Genomic DNA, 27,795 nt, shown 5'->3' with positions numbered 1-27,795 from the left:
TGAGAAGCAAAAGCCATGTTTTTCACATCAAACCATTCATCAAAACGCCCACAAAAAAGAAGAAATATGTAACATAAATATGACACATGAACCATGATACATATCGATCCATATCATACGCAGGCCTCCATTTATCAAGGTTCAACTGATCGCCGAGATTTCCCACGTAAGCGCACGTGACTCGTCCATTCGCCCACGACTAGGAGGGAGAACGACAAACCTCGAAGAAAAATCGGCACGATTCGGCGAGTCCTCATCTCCGTCGTCGTGCTCTCCGCTATCAAAATTCATGGCATAACTCAAAGGATCGTACCTAAAATCGCCAGTCGCTTTTGGCCCGCAAAGCCCTTCCCTCCCTATCTTCGCGATCATCGACCGGCACCTCCCTTTAAATTCAGGTAATTCTTGTGCCCGGACCTTGAGCTTGTGGAGGAGCGTTGGCGTTCCGGAGTCCGGTGAATCACCGGAGCCAAAGCAGCATGAGAAGATGGAGGCGCATCTGGGATGTTGAGATTTGGGATCGTCGGCCATGGCTTAGTGAGAGAAAGTGGGGGTGGTGTTTAGGAGGAGAGAGTGAAGGTGTTGCAGAGGAGTTTGAGGGGAGATGCAACATAAGGCGAAGGAGAGCGAAACGGCGCGTTTGGATAAGAACACGGCTGCCACGCTGCAAAAAAACAAGTTCGGTAGAGAGAGAAGCGGTTTAGAGAGAGAGAAAGCGGTGGTGGGAATCCAGATGCGGTTTTAGATGTTTTTGCTTGGGATGATATTTTCCCTTCTTTTTATTTGTTTTATTATAATAAATATTATACATTACCCTTTCATTCACCGAAAAATAACGAAACTCGCGCTTCACTTTTGCTTTTGTGTCAAAGTATACTGATTTTTACTCCTGCGGGAGTCTGCTATCTATGTACTCCCTCGGACAAAAATTAATAAATTACACTAATGATACCTTTTAGACCCCAAATTTTCAGATAAAAAAAAGTAAGAAAGGGCAAAAATTAATTCTCAACCCCCATGTGTCAAAAAAGCATACCATGACGAATGGAACCATCAAATTTTTGAAGAGAATGATTTAGGTGATCAACATTACCTTCAGCCATGTATATAGATGGGCTAATACTTTGGTAGATGTCTTTGTTAAGAAGGGGGCATCTCTTCCTTTATTAAGAGTATCCCTTTTTTCGTTCTAATGTTGTTTTCTTTTTTTTGTTTTTTTATCTGTTGTTATGGTTGTAATGACTTCATGATTTAAATATTATTCAACACTCTTGTCAAACAAAAATAAAAAGAAATAATTTAGGTGATCAAGAATTCAAAATCTAAATTTTTTTTAAAAAATAATCATCTAGTTATAATTAGATAAATTCCAAAAATTCAAATAATAAAAAGGAAAAACAAAACTACCAAGTATTTTTGCTTGAGGGAGTAGATGTATAATATATACTGCCGAGGGAGCAGAGTATTCCTGCTCAAAAGTAAATAAATCCAATTTCTTTTTTAATGTTCTCTTGTGGAGAAGAAAGTGGGGTGGAATAAACAACGGGAGAGAAGTGGGGAGTTTGAGAGAATCGACGATTCAACGAACTTCATACAAATTTGTACTCTCCTTGTCGTCGATTTGTGATTTATAGGTAGGTTAAAGATACAATACGACTCATTTTACTTTTAAGGAAAAATTTTATCTAAGTGCCAAGCTCTAAACAATCAAATTAGGGTGCATCTCAAAAAATTCTATGACGATTTGATATCTACCGTCTAAAAAATCAAATTAGGGCGCATATCAAAAAATTGCACGATGTTTTGACATCTACGTACCCTCAAATTGTTTATCTCGACTTCAAGATAGATAGATATGAGAAAAAAAAGAACTTCAAGTTTTGGAAATAGTGCATTTTGGATAGTCAATTTTCAAGATTTCAAGTTTTCAAAATTTTCATCGATCCCCACTGTTTTTGAAGTTTTAAATTTTGTAATTAAATATAAATATTATCTTTGGTATATATACGCCTTGAAGCCAACCACAAGAGAGAGGGAGAGAGGTGTTCTTTTTTATCTTTGTTTTCCAAGTAATTTTGTATGCTTCTTGAAGAGAGAGAGAGAGAGAGAGACGTTTTTGTCTCGGAAAAGGATTTGGCGAGTTGTGCTAATGTCTCTTGACTTGGTTTACGAGGGTAGATGCCTTCTGGTACATAAATCCCTTTAGATTTATGAATTCGAAGGTTGAAAGACATTTCAACAGTTAAAATCAATATTCCAAGAAAAGAAACTACAAAGATTATTTTGAAGATCACATTTGTTTATATTTATTTTTTTGGAATCTATGATTGCTGTAGCCTGATAGACCTATAAAAATTGAGTCCAAAATCCGTCCTTTGAGGTACCTAAACTCTAACTTTTTGTTTTGGAAAAATATTTCATTAAATTATCAAACGACCTTGTTTACATCGACAATCTGAGATGACGTAGTTTTTCTCTTTGAAATTTCAAGTTTATAGAAAGAGAATTTTAGGTCAATATATGGGGGTATTTTCATCCAAGACAATGTTACTTTCTATTATGGTGGGTGATAGCAAAAAATAAATAATATATCAGATAAATGTGTAATTTAAAAAATATTGGGGAACCGTGCCTAGATAGTATGGTCTAGGAGGGTACACATAATTTTCCTATCAAAATAAGAGTAATCAGTCAATGGAAAAGTATAAGATAAGATGATTTGTGATTCACGAAATTTGTGATTCACTTCCGGCCTGCTTAATTTCACATCTAATAGAGTCATGTGAGAACTTCATGTACAAACCCTAGATAAATTTGTTTCAGAAGAGAATAAGAAACTGTTTAAATAGTGTACAAAATAAAAATATCTAGATATGTGTATCTTTGAAGGGAACATGAGTTCGACAACAAGGGCACACAGAATGAGCTTGGAGCCATGGAACCAAACAATTGAAGTGGAAGGTATGGGAACAAGGCATGTTCACTAAGACCTCCCCTACCTTGAAGCCTTCTAGGCACACAGCACACTCCTCCTTCCTCGAACCTTCCCAACTAAACCGAGCCCAGTTGAACCTCTTCTTCTCACTGCTCAATACCTCTATGTGAAGATCACCACTGCCAATCTTTTCCCCAAGTTTTATGCTGCAGAGGGATGATTTATTAAACATGGCTACCAGTCTAGTGGGACTCAACCAAATCCACTCCAACTCGGCCAAATTACTAGTACCTCGAGCTATATGACATCTCGAGGTACTTTAAAAAATTTAGAAAATATAAAAAATTAAAGTTTAACCCACTCCATTATATCTCCCACCCCTCCATTATATCTCCCACCCCATTATATCTGTTAACCCAAAAAAAGTTTCAACAATATTTTTTTTATTATATTTTTTTTGCCTTTTCATCCCCTCAATGTTAAGTTGAGGGCTCCCTATCTCTCTCTCATATTGGGTTGAAATGGTATAAAAAAGTTTGTTGAGACTAATTTTTATGGTCAAAAGCAGTGGTTTAAAAAACGGATTAGTGTCTCGGATCAGGCATCCCAAAAACCCATTTGGATCGGTGAATAGGCGATCCCGATCGAGAATCGGCCGACTCGGTCTGATTAAGCCTTAAAAATAAATTAACAAAACTTATTAAAATTGATTATAAATGTTGTTTTTTAGGAATCTAATAAAAAATGGGGGTACTACATTATTAACTTTCATTTTTTTCATCAATATGTGAATATTGAGATGTACTTTCCCTGTATGAACTTATTATGTCTACCATTAAATTTACATCACACAAAAGAAAAATCATAGAATTATCATGGATGAAGTATATAATCATACATGGACTACAATAAATAGTGGATTAAATCAATGAAAAAATGGCCACCAAAATCTCGAATTAAAGGAAAATCCTAATCCGCTAAAAAAAAACCCAAATTACTACAACTCACTAATTATAATCCAAAATTATTACAACCTAGCTAACTATAATATTATATACTGAAATTGAAATTGTTGGTTTATATTTTATAGTTTATTTTATTATACAAATAATGACAAAATCCAAAATATCTTATAATATCATCTAATTTAAAATATAGTATTGACAACTGTAAGAAAAAATACTACATCACATAATTTATAATGCAAATAAATTAAAATACATAAAATAAAATATTTGGTTATCAATGTAGTAATAAATTCTGATAGTAATAAATTCTGAAGTGGTATGAGTTAGTGTTATTTTTCTCTCTTAAAATATCCTTTAAACTAATATTTTTTAATATTCAATAAACTAAAATTAGTATTATTTTATTTTTTAATATCCTATGAGCTAGTACTAATTTTTAATCTCAATTAACTACTTAATAAATTATTAATCATATAATGAAATAATCCCGTGAGATAATAACCTAATAGAATTTTTATGTTTTATCTGAGTTGATAAATTTAGATTTTTTTTTTATAGAAGATAGGGGTGGTGAGCACCCAATTATTATTTTTAATAATTTTTTCTTTTTTTTATCATATAATTTAATTACCACCACCGAGTCGACTCGTCATTTTTTAAATCCCTGATTATAACTATTAACTATAATATAGTATTATAATATAAAATCAAAATAATTTAAAATATTAGAAAAACTTCCATATAATTTAAAAATAATTTAGTGTATATAAAAATAATTATATTGACATAAATTTAACATAATTATATTTAAGTTATTCACATAAACAAACAACAATTTCATATAATTATGTTATTTTTTTAAAATTATTATATAGCATTTTATTTTTATAATTATATGTAATTAAAGATTATATGTACTTTATATTTGTATATCATAAAAAATAAATAAATATATAATTAATCTTAAAAAGGATTAAATCTTAAAAATAAATAAATATAATTAATCTTAAAAAGACTATTTCATTTGATAGATGTCATTGTATAAGAGAGAAATCTATTTATAAAATATTTAATTTATACACCATTATACATATGAGGGAGAGTCTCTTCGAAGAAACTTGAGACTCTTCACATGGTATCAGAGCGAGTTTCATCTTAGTTGTGCCCATTCCTTGTCCCTGAAGTATTGTCGCCTATTTTTAAGATGAGTCTGTTGCTCACCCAGTCGATACAACTTTTGTCGAGTTGTGTTTCAGCTCGCTTCTGAGTCGTTTTCGACTCTCTGATCTGTCCCCTCTGCCGAGTCATGTTTCAACTATCTGATCTGTCTATTTGCCGAGTTGTGTTTTAAAACTCTGATCGGTCATGTTTCAAATCTCTGTTTTGTTTGATCTTTTCCAAGAGTTCCTGAAGCCATCTGTTCTTGAGGCTAGTTGATTCGCCACTACTTTTTGTGCTTGTTGATCAAGTAATCTGAGTATATACATGAAGATCCAACTGATCATTTCCGTGACTTGGTGTTCAAATTACAGTTACTCTCTTTCATAGCATCTTGAGTTTGAGGGAGTGTGAAAGGAAAGTATATAGTATATCTGGTTAATATAGAAGGTGTATATTGTAATCAGTAAATATAGGAAGGGGATATTGTGTCCTATATTTTATGGTAAGTCTGGGTATAGTTTAGGTGTCTATGAAACTTACCAGAAAGGTTGGTCAACACGCGGTTTTGTTTTTATTTCTAAGTTTGCCCCTGCTCTATGAGGTTGAAATTCTCGAGCCACTTTATTTTTTCAAAATTTAAGTTGCATTCTGAGGTTGAAATTATCGGACCGCTTTATTTTTTTCAAAACTCAAGTCTCAATTCGAGGTTGAAATTATCAAACTGTTTATTTTTCAAAACTCAAGTCTCAGTCAGAGGTTGAAATTCTCATACCGCTTTATTTTTCAAAATTTAAATTGAAGTCCGAGGTCCAAATTCTCGGACCACTTTATTTTTTCAAAAGCTTAAGTTGTGGTCTGAGGTACAAATTCTTGGACCGCTTTATTTTTTCTAAAACTTAAGTTGTGTTTCGAGGTTCAAATTCTCAGACAGCTTATTTTTTTTCAAGAGTTAAGTTGCGGTCCGAGGTTCAAATTCTCGAACCACTTCATTTTTAAAAAAATTTAAGTTGCGGTCCAAGGTTCAAATTCTCGGACCGTTGTGTTTGTTTATCAAAAGTTCAGTTGCGGTGGGAGGTTCAAATCCTCGGACCACTTTTTTTTTCAAACCGTCATGTATGTTCTCTCAAATGTGTCATATCATGTATGTGGAATACATGTCATCCTTTCTGGTACTTTGAATAAGACTTAGATTTGTATGTACGTGGATATATGCATGTCATTATTTAGATACACATGGATGTATATGCATGTCAAATTCTCGGACCTCTTCCAAGAGTGAGAATAACGCTTAGATTTTTCAAAAATAAAAGGTTTGCAATTTAAAGTTTTTAAAGCGGTCCGAGAATTTGAACTTCGGACCGCAACTTAACTTTTGAAAAACAATAAGTGATTCAAGAATTTGAACCTCAGATCGCAACTTAAGTTTTTTAAAAAATAAAGTTGTCCACGAATTTAAATCTTATACTGCAATTTAAGTTTCGAAAATAAAGTAGTCCGAGAGTTTCAACCTCAAACTGAAACTTGAGTTCTGAAAAAATAAAAAGGTTTCATAATTTTAACCTCGGACGACAACTTAAATTTTGAAAAAAAAAAGTTGTCCGAGAATTTCGACCTCGGACCTCAAGGGCAAACTTGGAAAACAAAAAAATCGCGCTTTGACCGTCCTTTGTGGTAATTTTTCGCTAAAAAGAAAGCATCTCACATTTTCTGTACTGTATAGGGTCCGTACAAAATTAATTCTTAAATCGTTTTTTACCATTCCAACTACAAATCATGTATATTATGTTGGGAATTTTGAAATTACATAAAAGTGCATGCGTAAAATGTTAAATAGTCAATTTCTTAGATGTATTTTGATGGATTTCTCAATAAAATTTATGAGTTTTACCCAATATAGCTCTGAAATACCGAAGGATCCAATTTACAACGGTCTAGTGATCATGGCCAGGATTTGCCATATATATGCTTACAACTCCCACTGCTTGTGTTATGACAGGTCTCGTGCTAACCATGACAAATATGAGCCTCTCTACGACAAATGAATATGTTACTTGAGACATATGTGTCTTCCCTACTTCGATGTTAGGACTTTGTTTCAAAGACAACTTTATATGCATAAGAAATTGGGTATTAACTGGTTTGGCATTCTGCATATTGAAGCGCTGCAGAACCCTCTCTACATAACTCTTCTGAGTTAACCAGATTTTCCTATTCTTTCTGTTTCTTAGTACACTCATCTTAATAATTCAGTTAACGGCTCCCAATTCTTTCATCTCAAATTCCCTAGCCACCTGAGCTTTAAGTGTTGCAATATTCTCTATGTTTAGTTCTGCAACAATCATGTCATTTGACAACTAATAACGAGATAATAAAGCTTCCATCACCGTAGCCCTGAAAATAGGCACAATAGTCAGCTTCACATCTACAAAAAATCAAGCTCAACATGAAAGAGTCAAATCATTTGTACCAACACCTCAGCGTCTGTTTTAACCTGTACAATGATTTATTCAGCCTACAAACCAAATCCTCTTTACATTCCTCAACAAAACCCTCAGGTTGGGTCCTATAAATTTCTTCTTTGAAGTCACAATGCAAAAATACAGTTTTCATATCTAATTGGTCTAACTCTAAATCAAGAACAGCAGCCAAAGCCGAAACAACTTTAATAGTGGACAAGCGTACAACAACAGAAAAAATCTCATCAAAATCAATGCCTGATTTATGGGCATAATCTTTTACAACCAATCGAGAACTTCAAGCTTCAAGCTCTTGGACAATTTCATGTTCTTGGTCCTAACCATAATCTCGCTGGTTCTCATGGGTGCATTCTACCTCAACAGTTTTCACATTTGGCTCATCTTTTTTTTTCTACATGGAATTTCATTTAAAATAGCATCTCGACTAACTATAACCTTGTGGTCAGTAGGATCCCACAATCTGTACCCCTTTGTACCATAAGCATAGCCAAGAAAAATGTAATTTTTGGATTTTTCATCCAACTTAGTTCTTTTTTCATTTAGAACCAAAGAATATGCATCACAGGAAAAAACGCAAACAGGTTTACCTTTCCAAGCCTCTTCACGTGTCTTGTAGCAAATAGCAAAACTGAGAGACCTATTGATTAAGAAACAAACAGTACAAAGCTGCTTCTATCAAGAAAGATTACTCTAACCCGACAGCACTCAACATACACCTGACACATTCCATAATGGTACAATTCATCCTCTCGGCAACACCATTTTGCTGAGGTGTTCCAGAAACTGTCAACTGCATAGCAATACCATGCTCACTACAAAAGTTATTAAATTCACTAGAATAAAATTCTCCCTTATTATCAGTTCTTAGACATTTGATACTCTTGCCTTTCTCATATTCTACCAAAGCCTTAGATTTTTTGAAACAACTGAAGGCATTTTTTTCAGCATATAAACACATAAGTTTCTTGAAAAATCATCAATAAAAGTGACAAAATATGCAGCACCCCCATAGAAACAACATTTGATTCCCATGTCTGAATGAATCAATTCCAAACAATTCATACTTCTAGTGGTGGATAAAGCAAATCACAATTTTTTTGTCTTTCTAATTATGCATGACCGGCAAAAATCTACATTAAAAGATTTTAAACTAGGGAGAAGGTTTTTATCAAGAAGTACCTTGAGTTCGCAGTTACTCATATGACCCAAACATGTGTGCTACGTCATGACAGAATCCACCTTTGAAATATCGGCCTCTCCCAAAATTGTTTCACCAATAAGTTTATACAAATTATCTGCTAACTTACATTTCGCAACCACTAGTGCTCTTTATGAAATTTCTAGACATTTATTTTCACGTATAAATTTGAATCCTTCTTGTTTAAATTTTCCCAAAGACAAGGGACTCCTTCTGAGACCTGGAACATGTCTAACACATGGGATGGTGCATATAGCTCCATGAATATCTTGATTCTTACATCTCCAACTCCCACTATTTTACATGAGTTATTATATCTCATGTAAACAATTCCTTCATCATATGGTTGGTACCTATAAAACCAATCCCTATGTAGAGTCATGTGAAAGGATGTACTTGAATCAAGTAGCCAATATGCAAAACTTCCACCCTATCCAGAGACAAAATTTCCCCATCTTCAGAAAAGTCAATTTTTTCAACTAGATTTCTCTAAGATCGACTTGAACTAGGCTTCACATCTTAAACAGATTTAGGGGCTTCCTGGTTCACCTTCTGTGCCTTATAATCTTTCCTCATATGACCTGACTTTCCACAGCTCTAAATCTTCATTCTTATGCCTTCTTGATTTGGATCTTGACTGACCTCTACTTGTACTTCTCTCCGTTGATCTTCCCCGTGCTACAAATGTATTCCCAGAAGAATCCTAACCAAACGTTCGTCTAGACTCTTCTGCCAGAAGTACTGATACAACATAATCAAATTCAAGAGATTTCACAACACTGAGATTCATGATTAATCTATCCCAAGATTTATGCATAGAACAAAGTAAAATAGTTGCTTCGTCTTCTGCATCAATCTTTACATCCAGTGACATCAACTTACTAATCAAGGCAATATACTCATTTAAGTGCCCATGCAAAAATGCACCATCACTCATCTTGAGATTGTAAAGTTCCTGATGAAAAAAAATTTATTAGGAAGAGACTTACATTCAAAAGTATTTTTCAGCTTGTCCCATAAATCTTTCACGGATGTTTCTAAGGAGACATTGAATAAACAAACACATCAAACACCAAGAAAATATCCGCTCTGGCCAATTCATCCTTCTCATCAAATTCCTCATCATCCATCTTTTCTGGTTTATTTTTTTGCCTTTTAAAGCCATTACACAACCATCTTTCACCAACACCGCATGCATCTATAATTTTAGGTTGAGAAATCTGAACCATCAAATTTTAGAATTTCATATCTGGTTGAACTTCTTCCAGCCATCTTCAAAGATTTGTGATCTGCCACAATTTTTATGCCCAACAATGATCTTAAACAACCCTAAGGCTAAGATACCAATTGTAGAGGATAAAAACCAAAGTTTGACAAAATAAGGGAAAGAAAATAGTGCAGAAAAATAAAAGAATAAAAACACTGAGATTTACGTGGTTTGGCTAGTTGCCTACATCCATGGGGTAGCAAAGTTTTCCTCCACTAATCAGAAAAATATCATGCAAGTATGGAGAATACAAGGGATTATAAGCTCTCTTTCAAGCCCTAAAACATGGTATTTCTCTCACGAGAATACCCACCCAATGACTAAAGAACTAACCCTTAACTCTTGATTTTTTCTTGTATAATTCCATATGTTTTCTCTCTCTACAAAGACAACTTAAACAGAGAAGAGAAACAACCCATAGAGGGGCACATGAGCCTCTTTCTATCATTCCTAATTCCCATATATTTCCCATGTCTACTAATATTTAGTTTTCGCACTAAAATAGGATGCATATTTGGTCTCTAACTAGATTGTAAGTTCCATCTCCTATGGGTCATGTGCTATCTAAATCTATAAAGATACACATCCCATAGAAATAGGGTATCTACAAATCTAAAGAAAAGATGTAGTTATTGTTGGAAATGTGGCCCATCAGGCCATTTTCTGTCGAAAATTTATTTTTTCAATAATAGTACAAAAGCCAAATTGAAGTATATATAAAATCCCATGTGGTTAATATGAGGCAATGCCATATAACTGGATCAATTTTTTAGCTTTAATAGGATATTGCACTAGAGGGAAAACCCAGTGTCATTGGAGAAAATACCCAGTGGTTTGTTTGGATTTCTCGTAAGAATTTGTTTTTATATTGTAGATATATAAAGTTTATTTAATTTATAAATATCTTTAATCTTGGATGTCATCTTATGATGTGAGTTATTACTGAATTAATGTCATGTTTAGCTCATTACATAAGATTAGCAGTTTAGTGACAACGTATTAATCCTAATTAGTTACACTTAAGGGAATTAAGACAGGAGTTATACTTTGATCTCAACTCCTATAGACCATGAATGTGAGAGTTACAAAATAAATGTGTTCTCTATAAAATGCGGTTAACCCTTCTAAAAAAGACAGAGAAAAGAATAGAAAAGAGAGATAGAAGGTGAACGAGATTTACTAAAGATGACTCTCAAGGTTGCCTGTCATTGAATGACTTGGTCTATAGGATTTGGTATGGAACTTCAAGTCCCTCGTGTAATTTAATGACAAATTCGAGTAATTTGTCTATCAATTTTATTTATTTATTTATTTTTATTGGGACTAACAGTTATCTCATAGATTATATTTTCTAGAAATTTGGCTTCACTATATATCCAACAATCCCACCGTCCTAAATTTCATTTGCATGTACCTCTCAATGGAGACCAAACCAAACTATTAATGTGGTCAAAAGAATTGGTACCTAAAACAAATTCTCTTGAGACCTTCAAGTAATTTTTAGATTTATTACGCTTTGAAGTTCAGCAAATATTTGGGGTTGTATCACTTGTGGCATGTGCGTGTTATTACTTTAAATTATTAAGTGCAATTCTGGCATCATGACCAACTTTCCTAATCCTTCGATTGACTAAAGCACACATTCCTACTTCCTTTGTTATGGTTATCTGCTGAGTGCGAAGTTAAGTTCTTAGAGTGCTAGCTCACTTTTTTGTAATTAGTGGTTGAATTTGTTGGAGCAATTTATGGGACTTAAGTCTTGGTCTGAATTAGGATTCAAATGTATGGATCATGCTTGTGAAATACAACAAGGGTATATCACATTAATATTTACTGTTCATCAAAATCACATGAACCAGCAATAGAAACAATATGGAATCAAAGCAACAACATCGAATGAAAATACAACAATCACATCACATGACATAATGATTTAATTTGGTTCGGCACAAATCGTGACCTAAATCTACGGGAGAATAGTGTGCTTCACTTACTTGATATGGAAAGATTACAAAGTAAAATGTGTTCTACTTACACTTTCTCTCACTAAAATAGGGTTGCAACGTGACTCCTATAAAATCCAATAATGACTGCTCTTCTCCCACTCTCTCACTAGAAAGTAGGGCAAAAACAATTGTCAGCATAATCCCCAAATGCGAGCCTTTTTTATTTTTCTATTTCTCTATCTCTAAAACACATAATGATCAAAGTTCCAACAACATCACAACCTTTGGATTAGTTTCAAACCAAGGGCTTAAAATAAGAGATGAAAAGTAAAAAAGAGCCACCCATGTGATTTAGATTCACACACACATAACATTTGGAATGGTGCAACATATCCTACAATGTAATGACGATAGTTTCTTTTGATATGTTGTTCCATTATACCCTTCTTGGATGGGAAGGATATATTCCAGATTCTATTATGCAATGTAGTTCGTAAGCAGATTAAGGCATTGAAATTGTATCAAGGTAAACTCTTTGAATTGCCACTAGTACAGTATCATACCGAGTGACAAGTCACTGATATATCTTCCTAAATCGATGTAGGAAAAAACTACCTCATCGATTCGAGCTACACAAATATGTGTGGTTTTCTTGCCCAATATCAATACCACCACTATAAATTTCAAGGCCCAAAAGTGGCTACAATAGTATGATTCATTCAACAATGAACACTTATCATGGAAAAATGTTGTGAGCACACTTGTGCAATATAGAATGAGAATGATGAGAAAAGTATTTTAGAGTAGGGTTAACCACAGCTTCAATGATACATTGTGGGGCAAAATTGTGGCCAACATTAGAAGATGGAGAAAAGTTGTATTGGGCATGTTGTAGTTGGTTTGTATTGAAACTATATGACTATTTTGTTTGGCATATGGTTTATAAATTGTAATATGTTTTATGTCTTCTTTGGTTTAGAGCATACATCATCAAATCTCATGTCAGCATCACATTGTTACATGCTTGAAATAGTTATGGGGTGCTATCTAGTACTACATTCCATTTGTGAACAGTATTTTTTACTTATTAGTTAAATTATCATAATAGTAGCATTTTTTTCAATTAATTGAAGTCGACTACAGGAATTTTGACCCGCCATTCTACTCTATCGAAAGATATTCCCGACCATTCCCTCAATAAGTGGACTATGACTAATGTTATTATGTTAAGAGAATATTAAACGCTCATACGTGGGTTTAAAAGTAGCTAGCTTTCAAAACCCCAGCATCCCAAGTTCAATCAAATAGGGGGGACACGACAATCATCAAGATTCCTAGAAGTTTATCAAAACATGATTGTCTTCCAAATTCTGGTTTCCAGCAGCCTAGGATCGTAGGGACCATTGTATCTTCTGCCCAAGGGTTCTCCAAAACCCTATTCTCGAAAATCTCCCGAGAGTTGATCCAACCACTCACCATGCCAAAAGGAAAATCGACTATTTTTTCCTTTTTTCTACTGTACAAAACCAACATTTGCATTTGATTTCTCTCTCTTTTCTTCTCCAAATCCTCTCACATTTGTCACAAATTTTTGATCTCCCATTAATCTATGATAGCTAAAACTTTTTAGTATCAAAGGAGATTTTTGCCAATTTTAGCTCAAAATTCTCAATCTGCTTTTTCTTTGATTTCTCCTGATTTTTTTCAACCAAATTTGTAGGAATTTGTGTCAAAAAATTCACAGTGGAGACATCTAACAAACATATGAAACAGTTCCTCCGCTCAACAACCTTGTCCAAAGAAATCTAGAATCAAATGTGTTAGGTTTTATTTTCTTGAAAACAAAAAAAAAAACACCTCAATTTCTCAAAAAAGAAGGATATATTTTAATTTTTTCCCTACATCTTCTTTAGTTTGTTTCTGTTATTTCTTCAAACTACACTATGTATTACATGATTTGAAACAATATTTTTAGTTGATTGTTCTTGTAAAAAATTAATAATATTTTAATCGATAGTGAATTTTTTAGGTAAAAAAGCTTTCCATTTTGTTTTTCAAGAAAATAATTTTTTTTGTACTTCTTAACCGGACTTGATTTGAAATTAAATAAAAAACTCTTTCATGTTTTTCATACAAGAAAAGTTGCATTTCATTTTGGCGGATTTGAAATCCATCGTTGTTGGGTTCCATTTGTATTCAAAGCCAAAAACATGGTTGATTTGAGTTGTTTTGAATTCTTTTTTTTTGTTTTTTTTTTTTTTTAACAATTTTTAAATCTGTCATTGTTTTAGTTTATTATATTTCGGTTACATTTTTGTTTTTTACTTTTTGGCCGGAGTCAACCTACAATTTTGCAGTGTTGGGTTGAACGCAGTTGATCACCGATTCGACCCACCGGTTCAATATATTTGAACTATGGTTGAATCCTTGTGCTGGTAGCATATAGCTAAAGTTATGCCTAACTTTCTTCTTCTTTTTTTTATTTTTATATTGGGGTGATTCTAAAAGTAGTTTCTATATAGATGGATCCGATGTCTTTCTTCCACATATACCATCACTTGTAATAAATTTCATGTCTTTATTTATATATATATATATATATATATATATATATATATATATATATATATATTAAAACGCACCTCAACATATAAAAATGGTTTCTATATCGGGGGATCTGATGTCTTTCACTTGCAATAAATTTCATGTCTTTCATGTCTTTCTGTACGGTGGCAACCTTAAACCATCCAATTAAGGCGCACCTCAAAATTTTATCATAACATATAATTTTGTTGTAATAAATTCTTAGGATTATCTTAAAATCTATTTTCATATCTAGTTATAAAATTTTAAATTCTAAAAATGGTTAAAATCAAGTAGATCTATAAATATATGAAAATCTTGAAAATAAACGATCTAGATAATGTGTTCCAAGATGTACTGTTTTTGGGACCCAAAAACTTTTTCTTTCATATTCATACATCTCGATATTGAGAAGATCGATTAAAGGGTTTTTCAACATTAAAACAACATTTCCGATAGATTTTTAAGGTGCATTTGTGATTCTACATTTTAAGGTTGCAATTTTATTTAAACTTTTCTCATATGCATATTCCAATTTATAGAAAAATAAATAAAATTTAAATACTATCGGGCATCCATGATTGTCAGATCGGCCCAGATTCAATCTGAGCTGTTGGCGTATTTAACTTATCTACATTAGGCTGCGCACCATAACTTTTTCATATATATATATATATATATATATATATATATATATATATATATATATATAGAGAGAGAGAGAGAGAGAAAGAAAGCTTTCTATGTTCCTCTACAACATAGAAGTTCTATCCTCCCCTTATCCAACTGTCCATTTTTTAATGGAGGGCTAAGATTGCCCCAATCACAATGTCACATCTCTACACTATTTTATTTTTAATTTCTTTATATATAAACTATTTTGACACCAAATTTTGGATGTCCATTCCTCTATTAAAATCCCACTAATGAAAAATATATAAAAAAAATATTTTCAATAAAATAAAATGATCAAAATACCCCTAAAATATTTAAGGGGTATTTTGGTCATTATTTTTTAACGAAAAATTATTTTTAATATTTTTTATAGGTGCGCCCCAAATGAGAAGATGGCATGTACCAAATTTCATATTCAGAAAAATTGTATTAAAAAAACTAAAATTAAAATACTTTGAGACGTTGGATATAAGATCAAACGATGAGTGGCTCTTTTGATAAAAACTAGACAACTGGATGGTAGGAGGAGGATAGAACTTCTATATTGTAAGGGGAACATAAAAAGCTTTCCCATATATATATATATATATATATATATATATATATATATATATATATATATATATATATATATATATATATATATATATATATATATATATATATATATGCCTTCCTAATGCCTATAGGCAAAATGAATGGTGATTTCGCTTTCCCTCATCATAGTCCGAAATTCATCGCACGGTCACGATTGTCTGATAGTGTTTTATTTTTACAAATCAAAATGATCTAAAATTTGGAGTGTATAAATACCATAATGAGGCGCACAAATAAAAATAGAAGAAAAATAATTCCCAAAAAACATTGACCAAAATACCCTGAAACTTTTCGTGGGTATTATGTTTTGATCAATTTATTTCATGTACAATATTTTTTTGATATTTTTCGTAGATTCATCTAGTTTTGATGAAAATGCAACGCCTATAGGCTAAAATGAACAATGATTTCACATACTCTCGTCACCGTTCAAAGTTCATCAGGCGGTCACGATTGTCTGGTAGTGTTTTATTTTTCATTTTTTTTACTATTCAGAATGATCTGAAATTTGAAACGTGTGTTTATCAAAAATAGGGGAATCTTCTAAAACTATAAAACAAATATTTTAAGTGAAAAAATTGACCAAAATACCCATGAAATATTTTTGGGGTATTTTGATCAATTTATTTTTTGTGGATAATTGTTTTTATATTTTTATTAAATGCATCTCAGTAAGATATACATGCCCTCAAAAATTTCAGGTCATTCTAATTTATAGGAAAAAAAAAGAAGAAATGAAATACTACTGGACAATGATGACTTCACGATGAAATTTGGACAGTGATGAGGGTAGGCGAAATCACTTTTCATTTTCGCCTATAGGCGTTGGAAAGACTTTTCCTATATATATATATATATATATATATATATATATATATATATATATATATATGAGAAATGATCTTCTAGGGCCCCTCCCCCCCTCCCCCCCTCCCCCCCCCCCCCCCCACCCATGTGTGTAGGACCCCAAAGGATCATCATTAAATTTGGCATGGATCCTTTAGAAAAGTTAAGTCTCACACCCATGTGATAACTTCTAGAGATCCGTACCAACTTTAATGGCGATCCTTTGGGATCCTATACATATGGGTGGGGGATGGTCCTCTAGGATCATTACTATAAGCGAAAATAAACAGTGATTGTACCTACCTTCATCACCATCCAAAGTTCATCACACGGTTATAATTGTTCAGTAGTGTTTCAATTTTATTTTATTTTCTATAAATCAGAATGGTCTGAAATTTGGAGCGTTTATTTATAAAACATAGTTGAATCTAATAAAAATATAAAAACAATAATTTTCAAAAATCACTGTTCATTTTCATCTATAGTAATGATGTTATAGGACCCTCCCCCACCCATGTGTATAGGACCCTAAAGGATCATTATTAATGTTGGCACAGATCTCTAGAAAAGTTATCACGATCTATGCCAAATTTAATGGTGTAATGCACACATGGGTGGGGAAGGGCCCCATAGGATCATTTCTTATATATATATATATATATATATATATATATATATATATATATATATATATCTCTCTCTCTCTCTCTCTCTAAACAATCAAATTAGAGCCTACCTTCAAATCGTGTTGAAAAATATGGTTTCAATACTAGAAATCTTTGTGATAGCTTTAAAATATACTTTTATTTTTATTTATAATGTTTAAAGCTTAAAAAATAGTGTAAATCGACAGATTTATGAAAACTTGAAAATATTTAAAATTGACCATTGAAAAATACCTTACAAAATATACCATTTTCAAAACTTGAAATCTATTTTTTTTCTATGTCCATACATCTTGATGTTGAGATGATCAATTTGAAGATATTTAGGCATCAAAACAACATCTTTTAGTGAAATTTTGGTGGTAGGCTCCAATTTGATTGTTTAGAGCCTTGGCTCTATATAAACTTTTCTCATATATATATATATATAGGGTGTGGTTTCTCTAAGTTTGCAACTTTAAATAATCCAATTAAGGTACACCTCCAAATTTTATCATCACATGTAATTTTGGTAAAAACTTTCTTAGGAATATCTCAAAATATATTATTATATCTAATTATAATTTTGAACTCTAAAAATAGTTAAAATCAATTAGATCAATAAATATACGAAAATCTTGAAATAGACGGTCTAGATAATGTATTGCAAGATGCACTATTTCTGGGACTCAAATTCCTTTTGTTTTTTCATATTCATGCATCTCGATATCATGATGATCAATTAGAGGATTTTCCCACATTAAAACAACATTTTCTAATGGATTTTTGAGGTGCATACGTAATTCTACATTTTAAGGTTGCAACCAAATATAAACTTTTTCCATATATATATATATATATATATATATATATATATATATATATATATATATATATATATATATATATATATATATCGAAAAACACTACAAAATGCCTTTAGGTGAAATTCTACAGTACTTCACCTACAACTTTATCTATGTTCAAAGTTTATCACACGGTCAATGATGTCTAATAATATTAGAATTTTAATATTTGTTTTACAAATCATAATGATATGAAATTTTGTAGGTATGTGCATCTTAGTTAGATGAACATGAATAAAATATAAAACAAATAATTTGAATGATAAATTATGCAAAATCCCCTATAACATTTCAGGGGTAATTTTGATATTTTATTGATGATTATTATTTTTTTAATATTTTATTTTGGTGCAACTTGGTCATATGTACACATGCTCTAAATTTTAGATAAATCTGATTAATAAAAAAATTATAAAAATTCAAATACTATTAGACAACAGTGACCGTATGATGTATTTTGGACGGTGGTGATGTGTAGGTGAAGTTCTAGAGTACTTCACCTATAGGCATTTTAAGTTTGAATAAATTTTTTTTTTTTTTTTTTGGTTCAGGGTAGTTTTGGCTGGGCTGGCCATAAAAACTAGGACTTAAGCTAAAAAATGTGGTTTGAGAGCCGAATCGTGTTGGGCTTGGGCTTGAGCTACAATAGGGCTGGCTGATTTGGCCTAGCCCTGCCCTTTTTTTTTTTTTTTTGAACTTATGTTTTCCTTACTTCTTTGATTGCAGTGGCCATGCCTCATTGACCTAAGGCGAGACCTAGCCTTAGTCTGGTTCGATCGGGCCAGGCCAGGCTCAAGAAGACCTACAGGTGCGCCCTTCGTGAGCCCTAGTGCTAACCTCATCTAGCGTATTAATGTCAGCCTCCTGTCTGCCTATCACCCAAAAGCAAAGTGCATCGTTGGGGGCATTTAAAGGTTCAATACCTTGTTGTGGGGATTACAGGTGTTGAAAAAGAGATTTGAAAGTGTGCGGTGTATTGTGGAAGGAGATCCTCTCAATGTGATTAATTGGTATAAGAGGAATTGGCGGCTTCCTCGGGAACTCAAATCTTCTATAGATGGAAATCACGGACTTATTTGCTCGTTTATGAGTTGATTGCCATCACGTTTATAAGGAGGGGATCATGTTGCTGATGTCTTAGTCAAACATGGAGTTGTTGGTGCTCACTTTGTAATTAGAGAATCTCTTCGGTTGTAACGGTAATGCTTTTTTTTTTTTTAATTATTATTATTATTATTATTAGTAATAAAAACTTATGATCTTGTCAAAAACAAAAAAGGTCTAAAATTGGCTTGACTCAAGCTGAATGGGTCCTAAACTTGATAAGACAAGGTGGGTGGTAAGACAAGTTGGGCCAGGACAGTCGGGCCTTGACCCAACTCGATAATCGAGCGCATTGAATCAGTTTTGGATTAAAACATAAGAAATAAACTATAGTTTGTATTTTTCTTTTTTGGGTGAATAAGTGGGAAGAAAGCCCTTACCCTGATACAAATTGAGCATAGGATGTAGTGTTGCAAATCGTCAAGCACTAACCAATTAAACATAGACTCTTTTCCTAACTATATTTTGTGTTTTGTAGTATTGAAATTTGTAGAATACACCAAATTGGGTATGGTCCGACCCTGCCTAACCTATTTAGGCCCCTAACAGACCCGGACCTGGACCTAGACCTGATGCATTTGGACCTAGACATGACTTGACCCAACCAAACTATCGGGTCTAAACATCTAGATCCCAGCCTGAACCATCGGTTCCAGAAGTTGGACCCTGGCCAACATCGGGCCTTGACCCGATTGCCGGCCTACTAGGCTTTCATCGCAAACCTTCTGGTCTAAGTAGATGAGGAGGGGCTCCAAATCACCACTCATGTCCCTTGCTAACTACAAAACAAACCGTTGCCCTTACGTGTGGGGGAAACAAACAAATCCCACTTAGGCATAGCTGGTGGAGGCCATATATATTTTAATAATAATGGCAACGAAAGTTGATTGGTTATCGTTGCTGTCACATTTCAATAAATGGAGAGAGGTCCCACACATCACCTTTGTGGCCCAAAATGCTCTTGGTAGCGTCACTTTGATATTAGCCCTTCCCTCAACTCTGTACACCTTAGCAGTAATGATTAACACACCATTATCCAAACTGGTAACATAAAAAGTTTCTATTCACTTTGAAAATTGATTGGAACATCCATCCAAACGAATTATATGCTTGTTCTTTCTTTTTTTTTTTTTTTCTTTTTCTTTTTTTTTCTTTCTTTTTTTTTTTTTTAAATGGTGTACTATGTAAACCCCACTACTACCCTCTTCACCCAAACTCACGTGCGTGTTGGCCTCTTTGGGTGGATTTAATCGTTGCTAAGAACTATATCATTATAAACTGGGTGAGCTTTGTATAAGGTGTTCATTTTGTATAAGCAAGCGCACATCAAACTTTGGTATCGAAAACCTTACAGTATGTTGAAAATCTTTGCTCAATAAAAAAAGTATAGATCTAGCAGATAATAAATACTTGCAAAACCTGAAAATAAATAGTAAAGATAATTTGTTGTAAAATACACAATTTTTAAGATATATATTTGAAATTGTTTTTCCCTTTATATCTATACATCTCGAGGTGATGATGATCAATTTCATAATTTTTTAACTTCATGACACTCTTTTTTACTGGATATTTGAGGTGCACCTCACTTCTATAGTATAAAGTTGTAATGTTATATTCAATTTTTCCTTATAATAGGGACGAGGTTTCCATGCGGGCATGTGGGCACAAGCCCACCACTGTCAAAAAATTATACCATAATACCTGTTTGACATCAACATGACATTAACAGCTCATCAAACGAATAATATCAAGAATAGATATTTGATGGAGTAGAGGGGAATGACACTTAGCTATGGAGTACTAACTTGGCAACTCATGTTTTCTTAATTCATGTAATGCTTTTTATTTATATAAAGAGATTATTTACTTTTAATATAAGGAGGTCACAAATCACTATTAGTCATCAGATTTTATATCTAGTGGTTGTGAATATACTATTGAGTCGATCAAAATTTAAAAGAAATTTTTTCGAACTTTGTAACAGTTTAAGTCATCCAATTTGACATCTAATGACTAGTAGAAATTTTGACCACCAATTGGCCAACTTGTAAATAGAATGGCACGGCCTCTATCTCTCTATGGTTGTGAGAGTAAGTACCTCTTTACATTGGAGGTGCCGTGCATTCTTAGCTTTTCATCAAGCCTGGCCTTAGCTTGCTTCACCTCTACTGTAAGTTTACTGTGCTCAGGCAGCTCCAGTCCTTGTTTGTTCCCAATTCGTTGCTTAAAATAAAAAACAAAAATTACTGAATGTTACATGAAGCAAAATCGCCCATGAAATACAGTTAACATATAAATTCATATGTACGATATAGAAACAAGATACATTAATGTGGTCTATTTTTAGGACCAACTTGAAGGTCATATAACCATGCGCACCTTCGTAGTACAACAGTACATTTTTAATAGGCGAGAACACAAGGGACTAAAAATAAATAGAGGAAAATTTTTATATAAGATTGATGCTCTAAACAATCAAATTAAGATGTACCTTAAAAATTCATTAAAAAGGGCTGTTTCAATGTTGAGAAACCCTCAAATAGATCATCTGGACCTCGAGATGTATGGATGTGGCAAAAAAAAGGTTTCAAGTATGAGAAATAGTCTATCTTGTAATGATTTATCTAATAGGTAAATATTTAATATTTTAAAGTGTTTATAGATCTGCTCGATCTACACATCTTTTGAAACTTTAAACATTACAATTAGAGATGAAAATAAATTTTAGGCCATCACAAAGATTTTTGCAGTTGAAAAATATCTTTCGACACTATTTATCGATACACCTAACTTTGATTGTTTAGGGCCACAACTTTATAGAAACTGCACCCAATAAATAAAAGACCCGGTTTCTATGCAGTTAAGCCCGCATATATAGAAATGTGAGCCTTTTAAAAAGTCTATGTTTAGATGGATTTTAAGACTTAATTTTTAAGGACGTGTAATCACTAACATGGAGATCATGAATATGAAAAATAAATAAATTTTAAAAACAAAAAATAATAATTCTAGTAGAAAAACATTTGGACCATAGTTTCTATTGTTTTTAGACGGAACACCTACTTGCATCCATCGTTCAGATGGATGCTTTACACTTTCTGGACCGCAGTCCAGCCTGCATGAAACAATTTTCCATGAACAAATCCATTTTTTTGTTGGGGTTGTGTACTTACTGAATCATGAGAGGACTCATAGGAGGCCGTGTGGTATAAGCAAAAGGAAGAACGCCTGGTTCTCAGTCCTCTACTTTGGTGTTGAGAATTATCAGATCCAGCTTGATGAATTCGCCTCCTCCTTGCACATTCAACACCAGGGAGCATTCCAGCCATAGTTTCTTCACCAAGAAATAGAAAAAGAATGAAATAATTGAGACAAAATGGGGAACTAGAGATCTTGATCTTTATTTCTCAAATTGTTTGCTGGAGATTCCCATTTTCTCCTCCCTCCAACTCTTACCTTTAGAAAAATAGGGGTCTGTTACCTGTGGTTTTACCCCAGAAACTCATCACACCTGAGGCATGGTAAACAGTTTCTCCAACTAACAACCCAAAACTACAAGCGTATGTACCACATTTAACTGTTTTAAAAGTAGGACTGCAATGTTTCTATAGAGAGAGAGAGAGCCACAACAATAATTCTTCTTTAGTTGCGGTGCCCTGTTATTTCGAGGAAGAAGACATGATGAAGTTATAAACAAGAAGAGGATCGAAACATGTCCCCACAAAGTCAAATCAGTCTCACTATGTTGCTTCCACAGTAAAGTTTTAGAAATTTACTTCCATATCATAAGTAAAGGGGGGTATTACATGGGTGTCATATGTCTTCAAATTTTACAAGGTTAATCCCTCGCAGTGTTAATTTTTTTGGGTCTAATTTTGCCGTACACTTTGATGTTCCAAACATCCGATATTGTTTTATTTTATTTTTTAAATTTGTTGAAGCTTAGGGATGTTTATATTGGGTAGGGGAGGGGGAATGATGCGAAACAATCTCAGATCGATCTGATGTTTCTAGCATTGGATTGCAGATTGCCTTAGATGGGCAGTTTGATGTTGCTAACATCGCACTGCACTTCATGTAGCAATTATCATTCTCTTTTTTCGTTCAGACCGATGTAAAGGAATACCAGATGGGTTATCATTGTATTTTTTGCAGTACGATGTTTGAAATATCAGACAACCTGTTAGTGCTGTGTTTTACAAGTTTGCCCCTAGTATGGCCTGAAATAGGCCTTTATTTACCCCCGTGAAAAATTCTCTTTTCTTTCTCTCTCTTCTCACTGCTGGCCTCGCTGGAGAACACGATTTTCGGTGGCTCCTCTTCCCCTCTCTTTGGGGATCTCATTTTGTGGTCAATTTCTTGAAGCCCCACAGTTCTACAACTCCCCAGAATGCACTTCTCTGGCCAGCATGAACTAGTTTTGAAAAGAGACAAATTTACGAACTCGAACTGATGCCATTTCTGCTGGTTTTCGCAGGGAGAATTGTGTGGGTTGAGCATAGGTGGAACCAACATGAGCTGGTGGGCAACAATTTGAGGAGTTTGTGCAGGGATTTGCACCCTGGGAAGGTGAGCTTGATGAGTTGGAGTGGGAAGGGGAAGCCATGGGGGTGGGTTTGCTGCAATGGAGTGGGAAGGGGAAGCCAAGGGCAAGGCTCGACGCAGGAGCAAATGTGGAGTTTGGAGTCCAAAGAGAGAATCAACACATGTTATGATTGTTGAACTTTTGAGGGGAAGAGATGAACCTGCCGAAGTCCTAGGAATCAAAAGCAATGTTGTAAGACTGTGGATTGAAGAGATCAGGTTTTATCAGAACAATTGAAAACTACGTGTTTTCTCTGTGTTCTTCTCCATAGTCATGAAACCCTTCTTAAAAAGGGATGAGAGGAAGCCGTTCTCCAACGTTCAAATTTTCTCCTAGAATATCTAAGAACGTGACCCTCTTTTCCTAGGAGGTGAGTAGTTATCTTCTACTGTTGGATAAAGGCATATTCTCTATGTTGGATAAAGGTATATTCTCTATCTAAGAAGCCTTTTTAGTGATAAATAGTAAAATGTATTATTAAGATAAAGAGAGAGAAATATGACACGTTTGAGGCCCCATGGCCATCCACACGTACCAACATCTCTCACTTGGCCATAAGGGCCAGATATATTGAAATATTATAAAGTTTACAGCATGTACTGGGTTTAACATTTATGAGCATATCCTTGTCATAAGGTTTTTCACGTTGCTGCGGTTATATATCTCAAAACAAAAAATATCAAAAGTCATGTCATGGAGTTTTTCACATTAATGTGGCTTTTTCTTTCATGACCAAGACATCAAAGAAAAATATCCCATTTGGGAGTTCCTGACTTAAATATTTCTAAGTCCCATTAAAACTACATGCTTTGATAATATTTTTGTACTTAATCCCTTTGTTAAAAGGTCTGCAATCATATCTAAAGATGGCAAATAACTTACAGTTGTTTCAATTTTTTCAATAAAATCATAAATGTACAGATAATCAATTTCAACGTGCTTACCTATAGAACTATAGACACCATTTTTAATTGATGAGATGACAGCCTGATTATCAAAAAAAAATTTAACAGGTTTGTCAGCTATATCCAACTTCAAATCATTTATGAAGCCTTTAATTCAGACGACATACGTTGTAGCAATGCTACATGAAATATACTCGGCTTCCATAGTCTACCGAGCTACACAACTTATTTCTTGCTAGACTAAGAAACACATCCACCTCTAAAGAGGAATACAAGTCTTGCAGTTGATTTTCTATCATCTGGGTCTCCTACAAAATCTGCATCAGAGTATCTGTTAACCTCTAAATTATCAGCTTAAAAACACAACTTGTAATTTTTAGTTTTTTTAATATATTTGAATATCTTTTTTACGACTTGCCAATGAGCCATCTCATAATTACTATGAAATATACTCACAACACCATATGTATGACTCAAATCAAGTATTTTACATAGCATGAAATAATTTATACATCCTACAACTTGAGCATATGAAATTCTTTACATTTCATCTTTATCATTGTCATTTAATGGACACATTTTGTTTGATAATTTCAAGCCTTTACAAACAGGTGTATATATGGGCTTGCAATTTTACATCTTAAATATCTATAAATAATTTCTAAATAATTTCCTTGAGATAAACATAGAAGTCTTGAACTTCTATCTCTTATTATCTTACTGCCCAATACATATGAGGCTTCTCTCATATCTTTCATCTCAAAATGAGAACTTAGCCATGACTTGGTATGGTTAATCCTGCCAATATCATTACTGGTTATCAAAATATTATCTATATAAAGTGATAATATGAGAAAATTCCCCCCACTATTCTAGACATATGTACAATGGTCTAACCTATTGGCTACATAACCAATTTCAGTGATTGCATTATAAAAAGTAAAGTACTACTGTCTAGAAGGCTGTTTTAGATCATATAAAGATTTATTAAGTTTGTATATTGTCTTCTTAGCCATTAATTACATATCTTTCTGGTTGTTTCATGTATATATCTTCTTTTAATTCTCCATTTAAGAAAGTTGTTTTGACATCCATCTGAAACAATTCTAGATTATAATATGCAACTAATGCTAAGATGATCTTAATAGATGAAAATTTTGCTATTGGAGAATAAGTTTTTAGATAATCTATGCCTTCCCTTTGGGTAAATCCTTTAGTTACCAACCTAGCTTTATATTTATCAATGGATCCATTGGTAACTAAATCCTTTAGTTACCAACCTAGCATTAAGTTTTTCCTTTAGGACTCATTTACAACCAAGACTTTTCTATCTTTAGGGAGGTAAAACAACTCCCAAACTTGATTTCTTTTAATATAATCAAGTTCATCATCTATGGTTTGAGTCCGCTCAGCTGAGTCATGTGAGCTAATGGCTTCTCTGTAGCTTTGAGGTCCATCTATTGAATCTTCACTCATTGAAGAATAATTATCTTTATTCATAAATGCATAAGATCCTTCTAAAGTCGTAAGTAAGGCTATAGTTCTTTTAGGCATATATGATATACTTGGTTTAATTGAATCATTCTCACCAATTGTAGAGGGAGACTGAGAAATAGGGTCTTGCAGACTCTTATCTTTATCATTTTCATGTAAGTCAATAGGCTTACTTAAAATACTGTCATCATCCATATTTTCTAAGAAATGAGCATCACAGCTCTTTATTAAGGATCTAGTATTATGGTTATAGAATTTTTTGAATAACTTATAAAAAAATATTTTATATTTTTATTTTGTAATGTATCTCTATTTTGTGGCGGTATAAGCATATGTGCCCAAGAACCTCAAACTTTCAAGATAGCAAGGTCAGGTTTCCTACCTATCCATAATTCATATGGGGTCAAGTCTCTAAATTTAGTTGGAGCACGATTAATAATATATATTGCAGTGTTGAGAGCCTCACCCCAAAGATGATGTGATAAGTTTGAATGGCTCATCATGAACCTAATCATGTCCATTAGAGTTCTATTTTTTCTTTCAGCTACACCATTTTATTGTGGTGTATATGGCATGGTGGTTTGGTGAATTATACCATGCTCCTTACAAAATTCTGCAAATAAGGTGGAGCAATATTCACCTCCCCTATTTGTCCGAAGAATTTTAATATGTCTACCTAACTGATTTTCTACCTCAGTTTTATATTCTTTAAATGTTTTTAAAGCATCTGATTTTTTACTAATTAGGTATACATATCCATAATGTGAATAATCATCTATAAATGTTATAAAATATTTCATATTTCTATGTGCTTTTACATTTAATGGGCCACATATATCAGAGTGAACAATACGAAGTAGTACACTAGACTTTTTCTTTTTAGAGATAGGTTTCTTAGTTAATTTACCAGAAATACATGGATCGCATATTTTGAATACAATTTCTCCTACATTGGAGAGCAAGCCTCTTTTAACCATGTAATTTATTTTATTTTTATTTATATGTTCTAATCTTAAATGCCATAAATATGAATCATCCAAACACAAAAAATCATCAAAAGAGGCATTAGAATAACTAGAAAGAGATGAACTTTAATTAATATTCAATCGGTACAAATTATCAACTTTAGTACCATACTCTAATGCTCTAGAATGCTTCCCAATGGTAACCGGACTAGACTTGAACTTTATTTCATAAACCTTATCATCTAGCCTAGGAATAGAAATCAAGTTGCGCCTCATATTAGGCGTATACAAAGTCTAAGTCAATAGGAGATTCGTTCCGCCTGGTAAACACAGCTTGAAAGCACCGACACCAAGTACATCACAGTAGGTGTCATTTTTCATATAAATCTGCTGGTTTCCAGCTGCAATCTCCTTCAACTCTATGAATCCATCCTTGGTCCTCGAGACATGTCGAGCGAAAACTGAGTCAATCCACCAATTTCTTAGGTCATGGTAGACAATAGTGATTCTAGAACTACGCAGATCAAATCTTTTCTTTTATTTTGATTATTTCGAGTATTGGATTTATTCTGATTC

General features: G+C 33.3%; 1 protein-coding gene across 7 annotated transcripts; it reads right to left on the bottom strand.

Annotated features, from left to right (window-relative positions):
- LOC18438594 (RING/U-box superfamily protein) lies at positions 1 to 22,967 on the bottom strand. 7 transcript variants are annotated; one of them, XR_016046439.1, is made up of 4 exons: positions 22,444 to 22,936; positions 21,369 to 21,493; positions 5,125 to 5,376; positions 2,719 to 3,141 (listed from the first exon to the last, which is right to left on the bottom strand). XR_016046439.1 is itself a non-coding variant. In XM_088854446.1 (4 exons), the coding sequence occupies exons 1-4, from the start codon at positions 22,597 to 22,599 to the stop codon at positions 3,137 to 3,139; spliced, it is 363 nt and encodes a 120-aa protein (XP_088710572.1). In that variant the 5' UTR covers positions 22,600 to 22,925; the 3' UTR covers positions 2,719 to 3,136. The 7 variants fall into 7 exon arrangements, 6 of the variants coding, with proteins under 6 accessions (XP_088710571.1, XP_088710572.1, XP_020525739.1 ...); XM_088854446.1 differs by lacking the exon at positions 5,125 to 5,376 and adding an exon at positions 12,042 to 12,118 and having other exon boundaries at positions 22,444 to 22,925; XM_088854445.1 differs by lacking the exons at positions 2,719 to 3,141; positions 5,125 to 5,376 and adding an exon at positions 1 to 664 and having other exon boundaries at positions 22,444 to 22,925.
- Between the last annotated feature and the right edge of the window lie 4,828 nt (positions 22,968 to 27,795).

Source organism: Amborella trichopoda, chromosome 12 (genome assembly GCF_054954075.1).
Source record: "Amborella trichopoda isolate Santa Cruz 75 chromosome 12, AtrichopodaSantaCruz75HAP2 v2.0, whole genome shotgun sequence".
Classification (NCBI taxonomy): Eukaryota; Viridiplantae; Streptophyta; class Magnoliopsida; order Amborellales; family Amborellaceae; genus Amborella; species Amborella trichopoda.
The sequence above is the reverse complement of the archived record's forward strand: the minus strand, read 5'-3'. Positions and strand labels throughout refer to the sequence as shown.